Source organism: Anser brachyrhynchus (genome assembly GCF_964034855.1).
Source record: "Anser brachyrhynchus genome assembly, chromosome: W".
In the NCBI taxonomy this organism is placed as follows: domain Eukaryota; kingdom Metazoa; phylum Chordata; class Aves; order Anseriformes; family Anatidae; genus Anser; species Anser brachyrhynchus.
In genome coordinates, this window is record NC_137704.1 from 15,946,455 (window position 1) to 15,969,121 (window position 22,667).

Sequence of the window (22,667 nt, forward strand, 5' to 3'; positions counted from 1 at the left end):
CTCCGTAGCACTCGCAGAGCTGCAGACTTAGGAAGCATTTCCCGTCCATCGGGCAATATCCATTTACCCCCCATCTATTTCTTCTATGCCCATTTGAGCCATTTTATCCTTTTCTGGCTGCGTAAAACAGAGTAATGTATATATGGGTCCGTGTAAATAACGATGGCAATGTGACTTTTTCCCCTCCTCCTTTTCCCAGGACAAGCAACTACATTGTATAGCATCAAAGCCGAAATCCTTCCAACAGGCATCACATGGAAATTCCTTTAAGTTTTTGCCACAGTCTGGGCAATTTTCCCTCGCTCTTATAGTTCTCATACTCATTAATGCTGTTCTTTTCGCCTCCTGATCCGCCAGGTTATTACCCCTAACCTGAGGGGTAAGGCCCCTCTGATGTACTTTTATATGTACTACAGCAATGTCCTTAGGTTCTCTAATAGCTTGTAGGACCTGGGCAATTAATTCCTGATGTATTAAACCCTTTCCTTGTGAATTGATGAGCCCTCTTTCTTCCCATATTTTACCAAATGTATGTATTACCCCATAAGCATATTTTGAATCTGTATATATATTGTGCCACTTTTATTCTTTAACAATTTTAGGGCTCGCAAGATGGCATATAGTTCACAAGCTTGGGCCGACCAGCTAGGGCTCAGGGGTCCAGATTCTACTATCTCAAATGTTTTCCCATTTACCAGCGCATACCCTGATTTTCGTTTCCCTTCAACTATTCTTGAGGAACCATCTACATATATTTGTTCACCGACAGGTAATTCCACTTCTTCTAAATCAGGTCTTAATTTTGTTTGCTCTTCTATATTTCGGAAGCAATTATGACCTAAGGGCCCATCTGGTTCCCCATAAAGAAATTGAGCAGGGTTCTGTAGTGAGGTTGTTTCTAGTGTTAATTTTGGAGATGAGATTAATATTCCTTCATATTTCAATAAACTGGCATCAGTGATCCATTTTTCTGCCTTTTGTTGCAGTACTCCACGTATATTGTGTGGAGATATTACTTTGATTTCCCCTCTGAAAGTGATTTTTTGTGCTTCCTCTACCAGTAAGGCGGCAGCCACCACTACTTGCAAACAATTTGGCCACCCCCGGCTAACTGAGTCTAATAATTTAGACAAATAGGCCACAGGTTTTTTACTCCCTGCCCATTCTTGGGCCAGCACTCCGTATGCCGTGCCTTCCGCGCTGTTCACGAACAAACAAAAAAACAAAACAAACAAACAAACAAAAAAAGGCCTCCACAAATCTGGCAAACTTAACACTGGGGGGCGTGCTAGTTCTTTCTCCTTCTCATTCTCTCTCCTGACAAACACTTTCTGCGCTTCTCTTAATAACACGTCCAAACCCCGATACCCCGATCCTGCCAATCTTCTCTCTTCTCTAATTTCTTCTAATTTCTTTCTAATTTCTAATATCCAGCCAGGATTTTGCTACGAATGAGTTTTCAGCAGGGCCTCTCCCACAGGAGTCCCCGGATCCGCCCCTGAATATAGCTGCAGGCTTTTACGCAGCCTCTCTAGCCATTCCGTCGGGGTTTCATCCCTCTTTTTTTCTTTTTTTTTTCTCTCTTTTTTTTTTTTATTTGTTGTTGTTGTTGTTGTTCACTAAAGGCCTTATTGATGTTGTGACCTCTCGGGACTGATTCCCTAATTAATAATGGTTCATAAATCTTGCATATGACCACGGTGTATGGGGTCCTGATTATTTCAATTAGGTCTCTGCAGTGGCCACTTAACATCTGCAGCTGGACCTTGCTGATGCTGTTGATCCCAGATTCGCATTCCCGCTCTCCTAATCATTCCCCTCTCTTCCGAGGTAAATAAAATCCCCAATATAGATTGTATCTCCTCCCACGTGTACACATTGGGTCCTAGGAACTGATCCACTCGCTCTGCTACTCCAAGGGGGTCTTCCAATAAATTTCCCATCTCTTTCTTAAAATCACGGACATCCCCAGAATGTGGGGACCGCCACATACCCCATTTCGGGTTGCGGGCCTCCCATAGATATTTCTCTCAATGGATACAGCCCCCCCACGCTCTCAGGTTTCTGAGATTTCTGTCTCCGTTTTCTAATTCGACTCCTAGTTACCGGCCCTTGATCGACATCACTGTCCGACTCCCCTGAAGACTGTGGGTTCGAAGGCCCTGGGGGGGGCCGTGGGCAGGACATAGGGAGGTGGTGATACCGGGACCTCCAATTCCCGATTCTTTTTCTTACGTTTCTCCTCCCCTTTCTCCTCCCCTCCTTTTTCTTTTAACGAATACAAATTAACTCGATCCCCCCAGCCCAGCCAGAAACTCGCATATTCGCATATTCGCTTTCTTCTAAACAAAAAGGTTCTTTGGCATTCACATAAACATTTAAGGCTTGACACACCCCGTTGTCGGACGACCCATACAAGGGCCAATAGAGACTGTCGCCTTGAATTTGCTGATCTCCCCAAACTTCAATACAATAATGAATCATTTTTACTTTGTCCTTTCCCCGCCTAGAAGGGGAATCACTCCAATTCTTAATCATTAACCCCAGTGGACTATCCGGGGGTATAGGGGGCAACCTAACCCCGCCCATGGGACCAGAAGGCTTACTCTTCTTCTGTCCCATCTTCCGGAGCGCCTTCACACACACACGCAGCCGCTTCCCCTTTGGTCGTGGCCCAGTCCCTCGCGGGATGTGGGAACCGCACTACTGAGGGGTCCGCACTCACTTCGTCCGCAATTGGACGTCTCACACAGACGCACTCTGGGATCACCAACCCCAACCGAACGGAACACGAGCCTATATTTACCCACCCCATGGGTCTTCGTTCGGCCTTCGTGCACAAAGATTACCTAGGGGTTTGCCGGCTTTATTTGCTTGCTGCCCGAAATTTAGGGTTCGTCGGTAGAGGGCCCGAACGGGAATAGTCCCGGCGAAGGCCGCCGAAATCGGCGGGGCGCCCCCCTCGATAGGCTTCCCGATCGACGTACCTCTATCCGAGTCACGGCACCAAATTTGTTATAAATTACTCTTTTAGCCAGAAAGAATTAGTTTATTGAGTAAGCGATCAGCAAGCAAAACAGCGCTGGGCGGCCGGGGAGTCCGTGCTCCTCAAACGGCGCGCACCCCCCCCCCCTTCACAGTCCCCTTTTATCATCGGGTTCTTCCGGGGTTACGTAGCCCCCCTTCCTGGTACTGCGGCTGCGTCGACTGTTGCTAGGGGGTCGTCTCCGGTCCCTCTGGTGGTCGCACGGATGAAGGCCGTAGTCTTCCTCCGCTTGGTATGTGGTGTTTTCCCTCCTTAACCGGTCATGCTGTTTTGTCTTCAGATAGGACAGTGGGTTATCAATTTTGCAGTTATAGTATTTACACAAAGTTCTCTCAACTCTCCGTCCGAGACAGCAACAGGCAGGGAGCCTCAAGGTCCTTACAGCCACCTGGCGACTCCCTTTGTTCCTTCTTAATATAGCCATGGGAAATAATGAACAAACATGCTTCATACACCACACCGGGGAGCCCAGAACTGGACACAGTACTCCAGGTGAGGCCTGACCAGGGCAGAGTAAAGGGGGAGAATCACCTCCCTTGACGTGCTGGCCACACTCCTTTTAATGCACGCCAGGATCCCACTGGCCTTCTCGGCCACGAGGGCACACTGCTGGCTCATGGTCAACCTGTTGTCCACCAGGACCCCCAGGTCCTTCTCCTCAGAGCTCCTCTCCAGCAGGTCGTCCCCCAGCCTGTACTGATACATGCAGTTGTTCCTTCCCAGGTGCAGGACTCTACACTTGCTCTTATTAAACCTCATTTGGTTTCTTCCTGCCCAGCTCTCCAGCCTGTCCAGGTCTCACTGAATGGCAGCACAGCCTTCTGGCACGTTGGCCACTCCTCCCAGCTTTGTGTCATCGGCGTACTTGCTGAGGGTGGACACTATTCCCTCATCAAGGTCGGCGATGAAGATGTTGAACAAGACCGGACCCAGCACCTACCCCTGGGAAACACCGCTAACACCAGTGATGGGCCCTGGAACACCCAGAGCCCTGAGTTGGAGGACTGTCACTGGTAATGATGAACTCTCATTCAACTCCAAACTTGTGCGGGATCTGCTGCTCCAGCTGGATGCATATAAGTCTCTGGAGCCCAATGGGATTCATTGCAGGGTACTCAGAGAGCTGGCTGATGTCTTCACGAGACCTCTCTCAATTATTTTTAAACAGCTGTGGGAATCTGGAGAGGTCCCAGTCAACCAGAAGGTGGCAAATGTTGTCCCGATTTTCAAGGACAAGAAAGGACTTTATTTTTAGCGAGGACCTCGTGCGGATTGACTACAGCGAAGGCTCCTGGCAGGGAGGCGGACTGAGCCTCCCTGTGGGATAGTGTGGGATAGATGAGTGGACAGAAAGGCGGGTTGAGAACTGGCTGACTGGCCGAGCTCAGAGGTTGGTGATCAGTGGTGCAGAGTCCGGCTGGAGACCTGTGACTAGCGATGTTCCCCAGGGGTCGGTGCTGGGTTCGGTCTGTGAAGACCCTGGTAACTGCAGGCCTGTCAGTCTCACTTCAGTGCCTGGTAAAATTATGGAGAAGATTATTCTGAAAAACACTTGAAAGACAACACAGTCATCGGACACAGCCAACACAGGCTAACAAGGGAAAAGCCCCGTTTAACAAACTTAATTTCCTTTTATGACAAGGTCACCCATCTAGTTGACCAAGGGAAGCCAGTTGATGTGATCTTTTTGGATTTCAGCAAAGCTTTCGATACTGTTTCTCACAGTATCCTTCTGGACAAAATGTTCAGTTTACAGCTAGACAAATACATAAAAAGACGGGTTAACATTTGGCAGACGGGTTGGGCTCAAAGGCTTATAGTAAATGGGGTTACATCAGGCTGGCAGCCAGTCATTAATGGGATTCTGCAGGGCACCATTTTTTGGATGCAGGACTGTAAGGTGTGTAAAGTAAGTTTGTGGATAACACTAAACTGAGAGGAGCTGTGGACTCCCTCATGGGTGGAGAGGCCTTGCAGAGACATCTTGACAAGTTAGAGGGCTGGGCAATCACCAACAATATGAAGTTTAACAAGAGCAAGTGCTGGGATCTGCACCTGGGATGGAGCAATCCTGTATATATGTATAGACTGCGGGATGAGAGGCTGGAGAGCAGCTCCGCAGAAATGGATCTGGGGGTTCTGGTTAATGGCAAGTTGAGTATGAGTCACTGGTGTACCCTGGTAGCCAAAAGGGCCAACCATATCCTGGGGTGCATCCAGCACGACATTGCTAGCCAGCTGAGGGAAGTGATTGTCCTGCTCTACTCTGTGCTGGTGCAGCTTCACCTTGAGTACTGTGTGCAGTTCTGGGCACCACAGTATAAGAAAGACATGAAACTATTGGAGAGTGTCCAGAGGAGGGCTACGAAGATGGAGAAGGGCCTAAAGGGGAAGACGTATGAGGAGCGGCTTAAGTCACTTGGCCTGTTCAGCCTGGAAAAGAGGAGGCTGAGGGGAGACCTCATCGCAGTCTACAGCTTCCTCACGATGGGGAGAGGAGGGGCAGGCTCCAATCTATTCTCTTTAGTGACCAGTGATAGGAGCCGTGGGAATGGTGTCAAGCTGCGACAGGGGAGGTTCAGTGGAGGTTCTTCCTGATGTCCAGCCTGAAGAGGGTTGTCACGTACTGGAACAGGCTCCCCAGGGAACTGGTCATGGCAGTAAGCCTGCTGGAGTTCAAGAAGCGTTTGGAGAATGCTTTCAGACATATGGTCCAAATTTTTGGGTAGACCTGTGTGGATCCGGGAGTTGTTCCTTATCGGTCACTTCCAACTTGGGATATTCTATGATTCTAATATACCTAGCAGAATTCCCCAGTTACAGCTACACCTCGTGTGAAGAATTATCTCCTTTTTGTTGTTGATTTCATTTGATGATGGCCTAGTTTTTTACTGTAAGAAGCACCTCACAAACATTAATCTTATCTATACCACTCAGGATTTTATAGCTATAACAGAGGCCTTCTGCCTCGCTAGTTATTCTCATTTTCAGACTGAAAAGTACTAGTTTCTGTTAGGAATGAGTAAGCAGACTATCCTAGCATATCTTTGAACATCCTTATCACTGGCTCTTTTTCAGTTCTGAAATTCTGGGGACAAAGGTGGACTCATTATTCAAAGTGTGTGCAGGCTGGTTTTATACATTGGCCTAATTATGTCTTTTGGTTTTGCTTCCTAGTACTTTCCTAATTTCCTTTTTTTTTTTTTTCATTTCTACTGCTGATTCAGTGGCAATGTCAGAGCAATATCTATTATAACCTCAAGATTAATTCCAGAGTAATAATGGGGAGTCCATCCTTTGGTAATCGGTACTGATAGTTTTTAGGTAAATATATGTCCTGGTTCCAGTTAGGACAGAGTTAAGTAGCTCATAGTAGCTGGTAGGGTGCTATGTTTTGGATTAGGATGAGAAGAGCGCTGATAACATGCTGATGTTTTAATTGTTGCAGAGCAGTGTTTACACCAGGCCAAGGACTTTTCGGCTTCTTGCTCTGTCCTGCCAGCGAGCAGGCTGGGGGTGCAGCAGGAGCTGGGAGGGGACAGACCCAGGACAGCTGACCCAAACTGGCCAAAGGGGTATTCCATACCATCTGACGTCATGCTAAACAATATATAGGGGTGGCTGGCCGGGGTGGGGGGGCCGGCTGCTCGGGAATAGGCTGGGCATCGGTCAGCGGGTGGTGAGCAATTGCATTGTGCATCACTTGTTTTCTTACACATTATTATTGTTAATACTATTACCATTATCACTATTATTATTATTATTGTTATTATTATTTTCCTGTCTTAATAAACTGTCTTTATCTCAACTCACAGGCTTCACTTTCCCGTTTCTCTCCCCCATCCCAGAGAGGGAGGGGGGAGGGTGAGCGAACGGCTGTGTGGTGTTTAGCTGCCAGCCGGGTTAAACCACAACAATATATTATATAAATATAAATAAATCTGGGGATGTCCTTATCCTGTCCCATGTCTGGGGATGTTGCGGGAAAGGAATTCACAGGTGGCTTTGCGCTGTTTCACATGTCCCTGAATTAGAGATAATGAGGAAATAAGCAGTAGAAACAAAAACTTGAGCAAGGTTGAGATAAATAACTTGGCTACAGTGTTAAAGATGAGCTTTGGGCAGTGGCCAATTGCTGGCTGGCTTGAGGCGCATGTCTGAGGGTCTCTAACCAATTGTATGACAGATTCGGGAGCGTGGTCACGGGGACCCCGTGGCTACGGGGAAGGTATATGTAGTGGTGAAAAAGGGCAATAAAGGTCTCCTGTTCAAGAGCCATCAGGAGTCCGTGTCTTTCATCCCTTCAAATGGTGACCCCAACGTGATTCGCGGAGGAACAGCGCTGCAAGGAGCATCTGAAGGGAACCCAGCCGAACGAGTCAAGCTCACAGCCAGACTGCAGCTTCAACCCCGGGACATCACCTGGAAGGCAGGCGAGTGGCTGGGCATTAATCATGGGAGCTAACCTCTCTGCAGAAGAAGAGGCCATAGTAAAACTATTAATGCAACTACTAATAAAAAGGGGAGTAAAATATGATCCGTATAAGATAAAACTACTGTTGAAATTTTTGCAAAAGAATGGGGCCCCGTCGAAGGTTTCGGCGGTGTTTGATTTAAAAACTTGGGAAAATGCTGGGACAACTATATGGGACGCTGCCTCGCAGGGAGATACAACAGCTGCTGAGGTGATGACGACCTGGTGCTTAGCAACTGAGACACTGAGATCATGGCAAGCGGAAAAAAGGGTACAGACAGCGGCCGCACAGGCTACGCAGGCGGGTGAAATAAAAAGCGGTGACTGCGTACCGCCAGAGAAAGCAAACCTGATAGACTTGGGAATAGAGGCAGAGACAATATCCCAACCCATGGTGGCCACTCTGCGCTCGATGCCATTGCGGCCATCAGCGCCGCCAGCGCCGCCGCCCGCCCCGCTGTCAGCTCCGGGCACCCGCCCGCCCGCCCCGCCGCCGGCTGCTGCGTTTCTCAGGTTTGAGCACCGCCCGCAAGCATCGGGCGCTGCCATGTTCCGCCTGCTGCTGCGCCCGGGCCCGCCGCTCCGCGGGCCCCCGCTCGCCGCCGCCCGCCGCCTCCGCTGCTGTGCCCTCGCCATCCCCCCCACCCCCCACCCCCGGGCCGGCCTCCACTCAGCCCGCCGGCCCCTCTGCTGGCGCTGCGGGCCGCCGCCGGCAGCTCGGCCAAGGATGTGGGTGGATCCCCTGAAAAGGCAGCCACAGATCTCAGCAGTGAAAACAAGAAACTCAATAAATCCCAGCAGCTGAAAAAAGTTTTCAAAGAATGTGGTGCTGTAGGGGTTTCATTCCATGTTGGAATTTCATTAGTATCTCTAGGAATCTTCTACCTGGCTGTGTCAAGTGGTGTGGATATGACTGCAGTTCTCTTCAAACTTGGTTTCAGTCAATCATCGCTGCCATCTAAAAGGGCTGCTGGTACAGGCACATTTGTGTTGGCATATGCTAGTCACAAATTGTTCGCTCCACTACGAATCAGCATTACTATAGTTTCTGTGCCATTGTCCGATACTGCTGGAAGATTGGTTTCTTTAAACCTCCTACCTATTGTAAGGAATAGTCCAGCAATTCGTGCCACTAAGGGGTGTGAAGGGTTAACATTGAGGCCTGGGTTTGGGCGAGAAGAGAACAAAGGGATTTCTTCAGAGAAAAACTGCTGACTTTGCACGGACGTGCAGTAACTTCTGACAGCCGGCCAAGAGACCACTAGATAAGGAGGAAGAATATGAGCCTCCCTGTCCGAGCGGCCCCCGAGAAACTAACAGAGACTGATAAGCAGGCGCACCTGGGAGGACTTCGGATTCGGGAAACCAATTATAATAACCCTGCCTCTTCTAGAAGCAGTAATGAATATGTATTAGCCTAGGAGCATAAAAACCGGCCGCCTTACGTAACAGCTGTGCGTCCTGGTGGAGCAGAGACTCCCGGCGCACCCAGCGCTGTTTGCTTGCCTCTATCCGTTTAATAAATTGTAAACTTTGATTGTAATCCTATTTGGGACCCAGTCATTTATAACAATTGGGGGCTCGTCCGGGATGGTCTTGGTTCCTGAATTCTGACTTGATCTAGGAGGGGCGCCCCCACCATTTGGTGGCTCCTGTTCGAGTCAGGTCGGGGCTAATGCCATCTTGAACCTGAATAAGGGCAAGCAAAGATTTAGATTTTTTTATGAGCTCCCTTTGCCGGCTGCAGCACTATATTTTGCCCGTAATTCTGCGCGCGAAGATCCGAACGAAGACGACGGAGTCGTAAGTATTTAAGGCGTATACCGTTCGGTTGGGTGGGTTTCGGTTGCCTGTGTGTGTGAGAGTGTGACTGAGACGGAACGTAGTTCCGAAGCGATTGTGGAGGTCTTCTAACCGCGGTTCCAATCTCCCGCGAGGGACTTGGCCGGTGAAGGACCGAAGCGATTCCTATAGGATTCGTGGGCGGGTGATAGGTCCTAAACCCCCTGCAAGACACTCTCACTAAGGCAACCAAGGGCTGTAGGAATTGCCACAGTAAAATTCCTAGATGGGTCAGACAAAATTGAAGACCCGGGACCAGAGAAAAGGGAGCAAATTACCAGACATACCACCAGAAAGTCCATTAGGGATAATGATTAGAAATTGGAACGATAGGGGCCCCAGAAAAGGGAAAAGGTAAATTAAAAATGGTTCAGTATTGTATGACAGAATGGCCAAAGGAGCCTTTAAGACCACATGTCTTTTGGCCCGTTTTCGGATCCTTTGAAGACTGGGTTTGCCAGGCCTTAAATATACATGTTAATTCAAAGGAACCTTTTAGCCAGGAGGAAAGTGATTATGCAGGATTGTGGATCAGGATCTCACATCCTTTTCCAGCCTCAATATTTACACTAAAAGCAGACGAGAAGTTTGACGAAGAAGAGAACAAAAAAATAAAAAATTAAAAAAAAAAAAGAGGAAAAAGAAAAAGATGATGAATGGGAGTCATTGGATAACCTACCACCTCTATATCCTAACAATCCACCCCCGGTGGTGCATCTTGTAATCCTGTTTTGTTCTTAAATGTTTTGACTGTGTCAAGGAGGAAGGTGGGAGCATTATCTAAGTAACAGTTTAAAAGTTTGGGTATATTCGCGGTGGTGTTCGGTCGGTTTCCCAAGTATCGGGGGAGAGGGGCTGACTGATTATCAAAGTGGTAGAACGGAGAGTCACTTCTTTGGTGGTTCGGGCCTGAGCCCTGGGAATTTGGTAAGAAGGGGGAGAGCGAATTTATTTAGGCCTCAATACCTTTTAAACCCCCATCTTGACGGATACACAGGAGTGATTCCTTGTTTTGTGTAGGCTTACTAACAAAGTGCATGAGAAAAATTAGCATTTGGCTTGAAATTCGGTCTTATTGAAATGTAAATTTTGTGGAAAAGGTGTTATTGTTTGTCTAGAAGACCGAAGGCTGAGTGCTTCAGGTGTTTTTCCGAAGTCCTGCGGATTTATGATTGGAATGGGGCTCATTAATAATCTGAAATAGTAAAGTTTGTATGTGGAAAGAAGAGTTTAATCCCAGAGAATTGGGACATTTGGGAAGAAGATTAGGGAAAGATAGTAAAAACCTGCAATAAAAAGGTTTGCGTGGAAATTGAAACAAGGGACAGTAACTAATATAAATAAATAAAAGGGAATGGGAAATCAAGGAAAAGGGGAAAATCCAAAAAAAAAAGACGTCCTAAAAAAAAAAAAAGCCTCCTTGGGTGCATATTGGCACATTGGAAGGATATTGTTAGAAACGGGGGCACAGAAAGCAAGAGGACTTCCACTAAGTATTGCAATCAATGGTGGCCACTATATAAACTAAATGGCCACTTTATGGATCAATCGACTATAACAGTGTCTTGCAATTAATGTTGTTTTTGAGGAGAGAAGGAAAATAGGATGAAATGTTGTATAGTGATATGTTGTTTCAGCATGTTGGAGGGAAAAGGTTTGGAATTAAGTTGGCCCCTGACTGAGCCTTTGGTGTTGGCATTAGAAAAGTACGGGCTGGAGAAAGATAAAGGAAGTGTTAAAAGGGTTGTTGAAGGTGTTAAAGGCTGTGTGGCATGTAGTATTTAACAGAGCTGTTTGAAGTTGAATGAGCAGGGAAAGAGGATGTAGGAATGTTAATAGTTCCGTCTCAACCCGAGGCTGAGATCTCAAAATCACGGTGTGAGCCCTCTGGGGCAGGGGGACCGTGATGGGTCCGAGAGAGTTGTCGTGGAAACAGAAAAGCAGCTAACTCTTAAAACAACCTGAGTTCCTGTGTGAGCTCAGATTGCCAACGGGACCGCTCAGGGAACTTTCAACGATTGCATTCCCCTGACCGACCCCCTCACTGAGACCCTAATCACCCCGGAAATTATGTAAATACTAAAATCTGGTTCAATTGGCTATTGGGAATTGAGAATCTGTTCCAACAAGGTCCAAAAGAAACCCCTATGGAATTTATGGAATTTTTGAATTTCTGGACCAACTTTGAAATGCAATGAAAAAAAAAAAAATGGACCTGGCTTAAAAAAAAAAAAAAAAAAAAGAGAGAGAGGCAACTGGCTAGCCTCTTTCCAGGGCAATCAGCCCCTGATATCAGAAAGAAATTGTCTTAGGCTGCAGGACAAACTTACAACAGTCAGGAATGACAGGGACCTGGGGCATCTACCCTAGCAGGTCCACTAGTTGAAATAAAGCTAGGAAACGAAGACAGAGGCTTGAATTTTTTGTTGGTTATGGGAGCTTCTTTCTCTGTGTTAGTTAGGCTGTAAATGTAATAGGAGCAACATATTCAGTGTTAAATAGTTTAAAAGGACGATTAGGAACTAAGACAACTACAATAATTGGAGCCACAGGGAAAGAGGAGGAATGGTCATTCTTACAACCCCTTGATTTGCGTTTTGGGGGTAAGGAACTAACCCATGAATTTTAGTATGTACCAGAATGCCCGATGCCACTCTTGGGACGGGATCTATTAGCCAAATTAGATGCAACAATAACCTTTGAGGATGGAGAATTAATAATGAAGGTACCTGAGTCCAAAGTAGGCCAAATCCTAATGATCAAAGATAAACCCTTTGTTAATATTCCAAGAGAAGTAGAAAATGCAGTTATAGCAACAGTACGGGAAACAGACGTACCAGGGAAGTCGAAACTGGCACAACTGGTAAAGGTGGAATTAAAGGAAGGAGCCAAATCTGTTTGAATCAAACAATATCCACTTAAGATAGAAGCTAGGCACGGGAATGGTGAAAATTATTGACAAATTTCTCAAATATCAGATTCTGGAAGAATGTAAATCGGAATACAATACTCCAATTTTTCCAGTAAAGAAGCCGAATGGCGAGTATAGATTTGTACAAGATCTTAGAGCAATAAATGAAATAACAAAGGATATTCACCCGGTAGTAGCTAATCCTTACACATTGTTAACATCTGTGAAAGGGAAATATAAACGGTTTACCGTGATAGATTTAAAGGATGCCTTCTTTTGCATACCTCTTGATAAAGATAGTAGAAAATTATTTGCCTTCAAATGGGAAAACGTATTGAAGTTTTTGGACCACATATGGTAACAACCGTTTTGGAACAAAGGGGGGGGGGGGGCACTGGTTATCACCCAGCTGGATGGTGAAATATCAGGCAATCCTAACTGAACAAGATGACATAACCTTGAAAACGACTAACCTGTTATATCCAGCAGTATTTCTAGGAACTGTTCCAGAAGAAGGACCGTTGGAACACAGTTGTGTGCAAATAATCGAACATACGCCAGCCATAAAGATTTGAAGGATGTACCCCTTGAAAGGTATTCAGTGGGAATACCACACTCCGTGGCACCCACAAAGCTCAGGGAAAGTAGAAAGGATGAATCAAACAATAAAACAACAATTGGCTAAGTTAATGATCGAGACACAGCTGCCCTGGACGAAATGCTTACCATTGGCACTTTTAAACATAAGAACTAAACCACACAGTGAGACTGGATTATCATCATATGAAATGTTATATGGTATGCCTTATTCTCAAGGGATGCCCCTAGGGAACAATGTAGTTGAGGATCATAGTATCCAGAAATACATAATTACCATTGGAAGGAGATTACAGGAGATAAGAGAAATTGGGATGATGACTCAGACACCACCTTTAGGATTTGCTATTCATAAAATACAACCAGGAGACAAGGTCTTAATAAAAACCTGGAGAGAAGAATCACTGAACCCCCGATGGGAGGGACTGTACCTTGTTTTACTTACTACTGAAACAGCTGTGAGAACAGCAGAAAGGGGTTGGACCCACGCATCCAGGATAAAAGGACCAATAACTACCGAAGCCTGGAGGGTTGAGTCCACTCCTGGGGAACTGAAACCGAGACTAAAGAGGAACTGATATCCCAGCAATGAGGTTCTGCATGAATTAAGGGCACTGGATAAAGAGGACAAGGCTGAAGGGAGGAAAGGGAGAAGGCAAGACCGGGGTAGGACCCTCCACTGCGGCGTGTATGGTCTACCGAGGGAGGCAACCCCTATGGGTATTGACCGCCGAGTGAGAGTGCCTCGACCGGACTTCTCCCACACCAAGATCAGTTTGTCCTGAGAAAAATAACATGAGAACCTTTTAAACCCATAATAAAATTGTGATTAGTTTTTCCAGGAGCTGGATCACCCTGAAGGGCTGAATGGTAACACAAGCTCTGAAAGCGGGCCCAACCCCATGATTGAAGGCGCTTCCCACACTCTCAAGATTGGACGGCGAAAAAGGCTTATAATATGACAGGTCGCCAAAGAGAACTGAATTGTGACTGTAAGTGGAAACCCAACGTGGGAGCTTGGAAGCGTGCATATACGAGTACAAACGGGGCAGACATTGTAACAGGACCACTCGGTAACAAGGACACTCTGTATTATCACGCCCCAAAGGGTAAAGATGGATGGGATGGTCATTTTCCAAACGGGACGTGGGCCCTAAAGGGACATTATTGGGTGTGTGGCAAACATGCTTACAAGAGGCTACCCGGAAACTGGTCGGGAATATGCTATGTGGGGTACATAAGACCCTTGTTCTTTTTATTGTCACAAACACAAGGAAATCATTTAGGAATAAGATTATATGATGACCTGAACAGAGTAAAACGATCTTCCTTATCCGGGGATAGTGCCCAAAAATGGGGAAAGGATGAATGGCCTCCTGAAAGAATCATACAGCATTATGGGCCAGCTACCTGGAACCCGAATGAGTTGGTATCAGGAGCCCGAGAACCTATTTATAATTTGAACCGAACAATTAGGTCGCAAGCTATCCTCGAAGTTGTGACCAATCAAACAGCGACGACCTTGGATCTTCTGGCTGATCAATCCGCTCAGATGAGGAATGCTATCTTTCAACGTAGAATGGTCTTAGACTATTTACTAGCAGAAGAAGGGGGAGTGTGTGGAAAACTGAACGATTCTAATTGTTGTTTACAAATTGATGATAATGGAAAAGTGGTTAAGCAGATAACAAAAGAAATTAAAAAGCTAGCCCACGTCCCAGTACAAACTTGGAAGGGTATGGATTGGGATTTCTTTTCATGGTTGCCCGGTGGACCATGGGTTAAAAGAATGCTATTTTTATTTTTATGTGGTGTAATGACATTATTGTTTATACCTTGTATGATACCTTGCTTTACGTTGTTGATACGGCGGATAATAAATAGCACCCAATTTGTGATGACTTTGGGAGAGAAAAGGTGATGTGTCGATAATGATGCTTAAGAAATGGACACCCCGAGAACTGACTGATGAAATCCAACTGCTACTAACAAAAGTTGAAGAAGAGACACGAATTGATGATATTAAAAAAAAAGAAAGGGAGGAATTGTAAGGAATAGTCCAGCAATTCGTGCCACTAAGGGGTGTGAAGGGTTAACATTGAGGCCTGGGTTTGGGCGAGAAGAGAACAAAGGGATTTCTTCAGAGAAAAACTGCTGACTTTGCACGGACGTGCAGTAACTTCTGACAGCCGGCCAAGAGACCACTAGATAAGGAGGAAGAATATGAGCCTCCCTGTCCGAGCGGCCCCCGAGAAACTAACAGAGACTGATAAGCAGGCGCACCTGGGAGGACTTCGGATTCGGGAAACCAATTATAATAACCCTGCCTCTTCTAGAAGCAGTAATGAATATGTATTAGCCTAGGAGCATAAAAACCGGCCGCCTTACGTAACAGCTGTGCGTCCTGGTGGAGCAGAGACTCCCGGCGCACCCAGCGCTGTTTGCTTGCCTCTATCCGTTTAATAAATTGTAAACTTTGATTGTAATCCTATTTGGGACCCAGTCATTTATAACACTATTGTGGTTTAACCCGGCCGGCAGCTAAACACCACACAGCCCTTCGCTCACCCTCCCCCCTCCCTCATTCCCGGTTAGACTCACTTCAGCCTCCAATACAGTTAACTGCTGGGATCCCCCTGTCACGCCATAAATACAGATGGGCTCTGGCCTGATCCCATATTCCATTCCTTTTGACACTGATCTTTAACCTCAGTTTGCCTTACTGTGATAAGGAGCTTGCCAAGAGAAGTTGTGGATGCTCTGTCCCTGGAGGTGTTCAAGACCAGGTTGGATGAGGCCCCGGGCAACATGCTTTAATAGCTGGCACCCCCACCCAAGGCAGGAGAGTATGAACTAGATGATCTTTGAGGTTACTTCCAACCCAAGCCATTCAATAATCCTCCCATTTTGAAAAAGGGTAGAAAGGAGGACCTGGGGAACTACAGACCGATGAGCTTCACCTCTGTGCCTGGCAAGATCATGGAACAGATTCTCCTGGAAGCAATGTGAAGGCACATGCAAGACAAGGAGGTGATCCGAGACAGCCAGCATGGCTTCACCAAGGGTAAATCGTGCCTGACCAATCTGGTGGCTTTCTACAATGGAGAGACTGCATCAGTTGACAAAGGGAAGACCGACTGATGTCATCTACCTGGACTTCTGTAAGGCCTTTGACACGGTCCCTTATGACATCCTGATCTCTAAATTGGAGAGAAATGCATTTGATGGGTGGTCCATTCAGTGGATAAAGAATTGGCTTGAAGGCTGCACCCAGAGAGTGGTGGTCAATGGCTCTATGTCCAGGTGGAGGCCGGTGATGAGTGTTGTCCCTCAGGGGTCTGTCCTGGGACCGGTACTGTTTAATACCTTCATCAGTGACATAGACGGTGGGATCGAGTGCACCCTCAGCCAGTTTGCAGATGACCCCAAGCTGAGTGGTGCGGTTGATAAAACAGAAGGAAGGGATGTCATCCAAAGGGACCTGGACAAGCTTGAGAATTGGGCCCACGTGAACCTAATGAGGTTCAACACATCCAAGTGCAAGGTGCTGCACCTGGGTTGGAGCAATCCCAGGCACGAGTACAGACTGGGAGAAGAACTCATTGAGCGCAGCCCTGCAGAGAAGGACTTGGGGGTTCTGGTGGATGAAAAGCTTGACACGAGCCAGCAGTGTGTGCTTGCAGCCCAGAAGGCCAACTGCATCTTGGGCTGCATCAACAGAGGAGTGGCCAGAAGGTCAAGAGAGGTGATTGTTCCACTCTACTCTGCCCTTGCGAGGCCCCACTTGGAGTACTGCGTCCAGGCCTGGAGCCCCCAGCACAAGAAGGATGTGGACCTGTTAGAACGGGTCCAGAGGAGGGCCACAAAGTTGATCAGAGGGCTGGAGCACCTCTCCTATGAAGAAAGGCTGAGAGAGCTGGAGCTCTTCAGCCTACAGGATTGAAGGCTCTGGGGTGATCTCATTGTGGCTTTTCAGTACTTACAGGGGACTTATAAAAAAGATGGAGAGCAACTCTTTGCTCAGTCAGATAATGACAGGATGAGGGGGAATGGTTTTAAACTAAAAGAGGGGAGATTTTGATTAGATGTTAGAAGGAAATTCTTCACTCAGAGGGTGGTGAAGGAGGCACTGGAACAGGTTGCCCAGAGAGGTTGTGGATGTCCCATCCCTGGAGGTGCTCAAGACCAGGTTAGATGAGGCCCTGAGCAACCTGATCTAGTGGGTGGCGTCCCTGCCTATTGCAGGGAGGTTGGAACGAGATGATCTTTGAGGTTCCTTCCAACCTGTGCCATTCTATGATCCTATGTTAATACAGTACCTGGGTGCTGAATCTGTGAACATCAGAGGCACTGACTAGATCAATGGAAGACATGGAAGAAGAGCGATTGAAGTGCTACCAAAGACAAAAAAACAAAACAAAACAAAACAAAAAACTACAACAGGTAATCTAAACAAAGATGCAACAGATCATTCAAGACCAACTTGCAAGCACGAGATATTGAAGAAAATGAAAACAAAAGCACCATAAGCAGCAAGGACAGCAGTGAATACTGATTTCACGCAACTATTATGTATTATAGTCCCAGCATAGCCCTCTGAGGAGCATAGTGTTTCCAGTAACAGTAAAAAAAGTCAACTGATCATGATGCAAGAGACTGGATTTTATTGTATTTTATTCAATTCAATGAATTTTGGTGAAGGAATCTTAAAAACCACTGAGAGGTTAGCAAGCTTTTTTTTTCGCTTTAATATCTGACAATCTTGATATAAGTCGAGAGTATTGTAAATAGGTGCTCAGATAAGTATTTTTTGAGCCAAGACAGAAGAGTCCTTCTCCAATTCTAGCTACTTCAATCGAAAATGAGTAAACCATTAAAAGTTACTAGAAACAACTACAGAAAATCAGTCTCAGCTACCCACACAAATTATATAGAAATATGTCATCCCATTAGTCTGAGGTGACCATGGGAAATATGTTACCTTTTGAACAAATCGATGAGCCTCCACAGCAGAATATGCATCTCCAGAAGGTAAGGATATTGGCCAGTGTAATCTGACCTTTTCACTTTGAGACTGCAACAAAATAGGTTTAATTACTGGTAGTCAGATATTACTGGGTAGACTATTAAGCAGTGAGTCATCCTCAATCTATATAGTGGCTACCACATTAAAACAAGAACTAACGCTGTCCCTGACAGGCATTAAGTTGGCATCCTGCTGGACTTCTCAGTTAAGTGAATGGGCCTGGAGACCGAATTACCCATTCATCTGTACTTCAAGGTATGTTTCTGGGTTAAGGAAAATTGATCAACAGCATTAAGGATGTTGCATTAATGTAGTAGTAACAATCACTCAAAACTTTTACTCCCCATTAAGAGACCCCACCATAGGTAAATTCTGTTGCATACTGTATGTCTACTGGTAAGTCTTATAATTCTTAACCAAGTCACTGTATTCACAAGCCTAAATGCTTAAGACAAAGGATGTACCACTTTGTTATTCTCTCATTTTATACACTACTATATGTTCTCATATACTATATATTTCATCCTATGCATCTTATCTCTTTTTGATCCTTGCCACAGAAGTATATTCAAGAAATGAGTTAGAGAAGTAGCTAGAGCCTACACAATTTTTTTAAATAAAAAAGAAACATCAGTAGAACTATATCTTTCCTATTTCACATACTGCTATCACCAAAAGAAACTTCAGGGCAGTAATTAGGATTTGAAAAAGAGCTGCAGTGTTTGATATTCTTATTTGCACAGGTCATTAGTTACGTATGTGATAATTAAATTTTCTCATAAATACAAAGATAAGTTTTATATAGGACTCTAATATACTTATTTAAGAATTAGAAACCAGAGATATGCCATTAGGTTAACACTTATACTGCCCTTTTCTATGTAAACTGTGAAGTCACATTCTCAAAATTAGTGTTAAGCAACAGTATTCAACCGTACAAAAATTAAGAACTAAATTCCACTTATAAGTGTCAGTATAAAATATCTAGAGTTTCAGGAGATGCACCCCAGGACTGAGTTTAAGTCACAAAAGTCTTCTATGAAGTGCCCGTCATTAACATTTTTCAAGCATCGATACCCGTTCTTCCATTTTATCCTGTCTATCGAGAGCAGCTTCAACAGCATCAAAGAATTCTTCTTCATTAATCAGACTATTAGGACCCTCCTAGAGCATAAGAAACAAAACTAGTTTAAATTTTTGGAGACAAGAGCTCCAGTTAAGTTTAATATTGGAAATATATATGTATATATTATACATATAACTGATAGAAGGAAATTCCTCCGCAGACCTCAAATATTTTCACCAATATTCTTAGATTACAATTCAACTGAAAACCCTACTTGTTAAAGGAAGTTATTTCCTCTAACTACAGTTTAGTGGTAGTTATATAAACAAGTAAAAACAAACAAACAGGAAACTGAGGACTGAGGAAGTGGCAATACACTTTGACATCAGATTTAAGCTTTTATTAACATAGCTCCTCTTAAAAGTGTTTGCAGTGTGTCAGAAAAGTAAGCATATTATCATAATTGTGCAGTTAGACTTCTTCTGAGTAGTCATTCCAGTGTCTTAGTGTAAATTTCAGATATGTACTCAAAACATAACAATACAAGATAAAATCCTGGGGATTTTATCTTTTATCCTGGGGATATCTTGTAATCTCTTGAGATTTCTTGGAAAGAACAGTTTAGCACTAAACAGCAGGTAGAGTTGAGTCAACTATTAAAAACTTAAGTCTAAATACACAAAATGGTAATTTAAGAAGATTAGGTTAGCTGCTTTTATTGTATTGTAAAACAAACCAGTCTAGCAAATTTCATAAAACTACAACAGAGATATCTGGGAGAAGCAGCTGGGTTCATAATCAGGTAGACAAAGTCCAACTTCCTATCCATCTTCTTCTTTTACATTGCATGCCTATGTCATAGCAGAGAACCTAAGCACAACTATCTTTTAAATATCTCAACGCATTACTACTATTTCTCAGGCTATGATTTGTAAACAGAAACAAGTGCTTGATTAACCTACATGAGAGGGTCAAGTTCTTGCAAATTACAGAAACTGCAATATAGATGCATTAGCTTAAACTACCTTCTGAAGAAGAATATACCTTAGAATTTTACTAAATACCTGAGGAGGAAGCTGCTGAAATATGCAATTTGACAGCTGAAGCAGGACTTAAAATGATTGAATTTATGAACACATTTAAAGTGGCAGTGACAAGTTAAAAATCAATTTAAGTTAAACTTCAGATTCTAGGACTACCTCTGTAGTCAGGGTTTTCATATTTGCATTACATACTATACAGCTAACCCATTAAAAAGCAAACATACAAAACTATTGCATATGGGTAGAGCAACTGTACAAACAAAAAAAATCACAAGTAATCAGAAATATCTGTAAGAAAAATGCTCTAGACAAAAGCAGAACAAGAAAATCTGGGGTAAAGACTGACTTCTATTCTCAAGAAGTTAAGGACTGAGATTCTTCAACCAGTTTCTGTTTCCAAGGTAGAAAAATAATAGTGGTATGAACACCTAACACCTTGATTTACAAACACACAACCAAAAACACACACACACCCACTTTTGAGAAACAAACCAATCTTTAAACGCCTTAGCATTTTTTTAATTATCCAAGCAGAATTTCTACCTCGTGGTCTGGCCCTCCAAAGTGGGACTTTTTCTTCAGTTCTGTCAAAGCATTTTTGTATGCTTCTTCTATTCTTCTCCTCTTCTCCATGTCCTGCAAAATTACACGATCATTTAATGCAGCAAGAATGAACTGGCTGATAATAGTAAATATGCCAGCCAATAAATGGAATAACCAGTATAGGTTTTTTTTCTAAGCAAAGATTACAAAGCTGCAGATTTTATTTGCATGAATGCATGATGCGTGCCCATATAAATGCATATATAATACAAAGCTTGGAAAGCTAGTTGTCTTGAGGATAGCTTTTTTAAGGTCATGTGGAAGAAACCAGATCAGCAAGCAAAAACTGGCATCTAGTTTAAACATAGCTATTCATGGTTTGTTGAGGGTCAGACTTGGTACCTGACTGACAGTTTATATAAATCTCCTTGACTGTTGTGGTTTAACAGGGCTGGCAGCAAAGCACCACTCAGACATTTGCCCACCCTCCCCCCCCACAGTGGGATGGGGGAGAGAATCGAAAAAAAGTGAAACCTTGTGGGTTGAGATAAAGACAGTTTATTAGGACAGAAACAAAAATAAAATAATAATAATGATAATAGTGCTACTACTAATAATGTGTACAAAACAAGTGATGCACAATGCAGTTGCTCACCACCCGCTGACCAATGTCCAGCCTATCCCCGAGCAGCCAGTCCCCCACACCCCAGCCAGCCCCCCCATATTAATTGTTCAGCATGATATCATATGGTATGGAATACCCCTTTGGCCAGTTTGAGTCAGCTGTCCTGGGTCTGTCCCCTCCCAGCTCCTGCTGCATGCCCAGCCTGCTCGCTGGCAGGACAGTGTGAGAAGCTGAGAAGTCCTTGGCTTAGTGTAAGCACTGCTCTACAACAATTAAAACATCAGCATGGTATCAACATTATTCTCATCCTAAATCCCAATCACAGCACCCTACCGGCAACTAGGAGGAAAATTAACTCTATCCTAGCCAAAACCAGGACATTGACACAGATGCTTGGGCAGTGATAACAAACGGTGAATAGTAAGACTGGTAAAAAGCTAACTTGTTGAATGTCCTTGAGATACTAATGAGCCACAGCATGTACGCTTGTATCTATAATTAGCTGGCATAGCATCTACATGAATCATTTCATTAACTCCAATGCAGAGGAATTAACAGCTCAACATCATTCTCCCATAAAAGCTCTGTGACTATACTAGAGCCACGAATAATGTCTATGTCACTGTATATTTTGTATAAAGCAGTATTGCAGCATTGAAATTAAGCCTAGTGTTTCCTCTACAAATTCTATGTATGGCCAGATATTGCCAGTGAAAAAGTTATAATCACTTCTGAAATTCTTGTAGAATTCAGCTTTAGTACATGTACTGGGTCTGGCTGGGATGGAGTTAACTTTCCTGGCAGCAGCCCATATAGTGTTGTGCTCAGCACTTCTAGCTAGAACAGCCCTGATATCACACCAATGTTTTGTCTATTGCTGAGCTGTGCTGGCACAGCATCAAGGCTCTCTCCAAGCCCCCCCAAAGTCAGTAGGCTGGGGCTGGGCAAGACGCAGGGAGGGGACATCACCAGGGCAGCTGACCTAAACCAACCAAAGGGATATTCCATACGATATGATGTCACACTCAGCAATAAGATTTGGAAAAGGGGAAGGAGAAGGGGGAAGTATGAAGACGTCTGTCCTCCCAAACAACTGCTACGCGTATTGAGGCCCTGCATCCCAGGAAATGGCCGAACATCGCTCAGTGATGGGAAGTAGAGAATATTTTTTCTGCCTTCTGTGCTTCCACGTGACCTTTTGCTTGTTTATTTTTTTTCCCCTCTTTCTTTTCCCTTGTCCTAGTTTCAGCTATGATAGAGTTAATTTTCCTCCTAGTTGCCGGTAGGGTGCTGTGTTTGGGATTTAGGATGAGAATAATGTTGATACCATGTTGATGTTTTAATTGTTGCAGAGCAGTGCTTACACTAAGCCAAGGACTTCTCAGCTTCTCACACTGTCCTGCCAGCGAGCAGGCTGGGCATGCAGCAGGAGCTGGGAGGGGACAGACCCAGGACAGCTGACCCAAACTGGCCAAAGGGGTATTCCATACCATA

General features: G+C 44.7%; 3 protein-coding genes and 1 long non-coding RNA gene across 4 annotated transcripts in view; 1 reads left to right on the plus strand and 3 right to left on the minus strand.

Moving 5' to 3' along the window:
* The window catches only part of LOC308184723 (uncharacterized protein), a 324,716-nt gene that overhangs the window by 133,642 nt on the left and 168,407 nt on the right, over positions 1-22,667 (minus strand). The window lies entirely within an intron of this gene.
* Positions 8,655-22,667, plus strand: part of LOC308184910 — a 127,300-nt gene continuing 113,287 nt past the window's right edge. Inside the window, exon 1 of the long non-coding RNA XR_013943029.1 lies at positions 8,655-9,323. This is a non-coding gene — a long non-coding RNA (uncharacterized lncRNA). The remainder of the gene's footprint in view (positions 9,324-22,667) is intronic.
* The window catches only part of LOC308184748 (uncharacterized protein), a 435,815-nt gene continuing 424,087 nt past the window's right edge, over positions 10,940-22,667 (minus strand). Inside the window, exon 2 of the mRNA XM_080572184.1 lies at positions 10,940-11,581. The gene's annotated coding sequence lies outside the window, so the exon portion shown is untranslated. The remainder of the gene's footprint in view (positions 11,582-22,667) is intronic.
* The window catches only part of LOC308184796 (ceramide transfer protein-like), a 78,145-nt gene continuing 72,167 nt past the window's right edge, over positions 16,690-22,667 (minus strand). Inside the window, exons 6-8 of the mRNA XM_080572368.1 lie at positions 20,549-20,641; positions 18,974-19,060; positions 16,690-17,944 (exon numbers count right to left, since the gene is read on the minus strand). Of these exons, the coding sequence (XP_080428494.1) occupies positions 17,780-17,944; positions 18,974-19,060; positions 20,549-20,641 (345 nt within the window). The 3' untranslated portion in view covers positions 16,690-17,779. The remainder of the gene's footprint in view (positions 17,945-18,973; positions 19,061-20,548; positions 20,642-22,667) is intronic.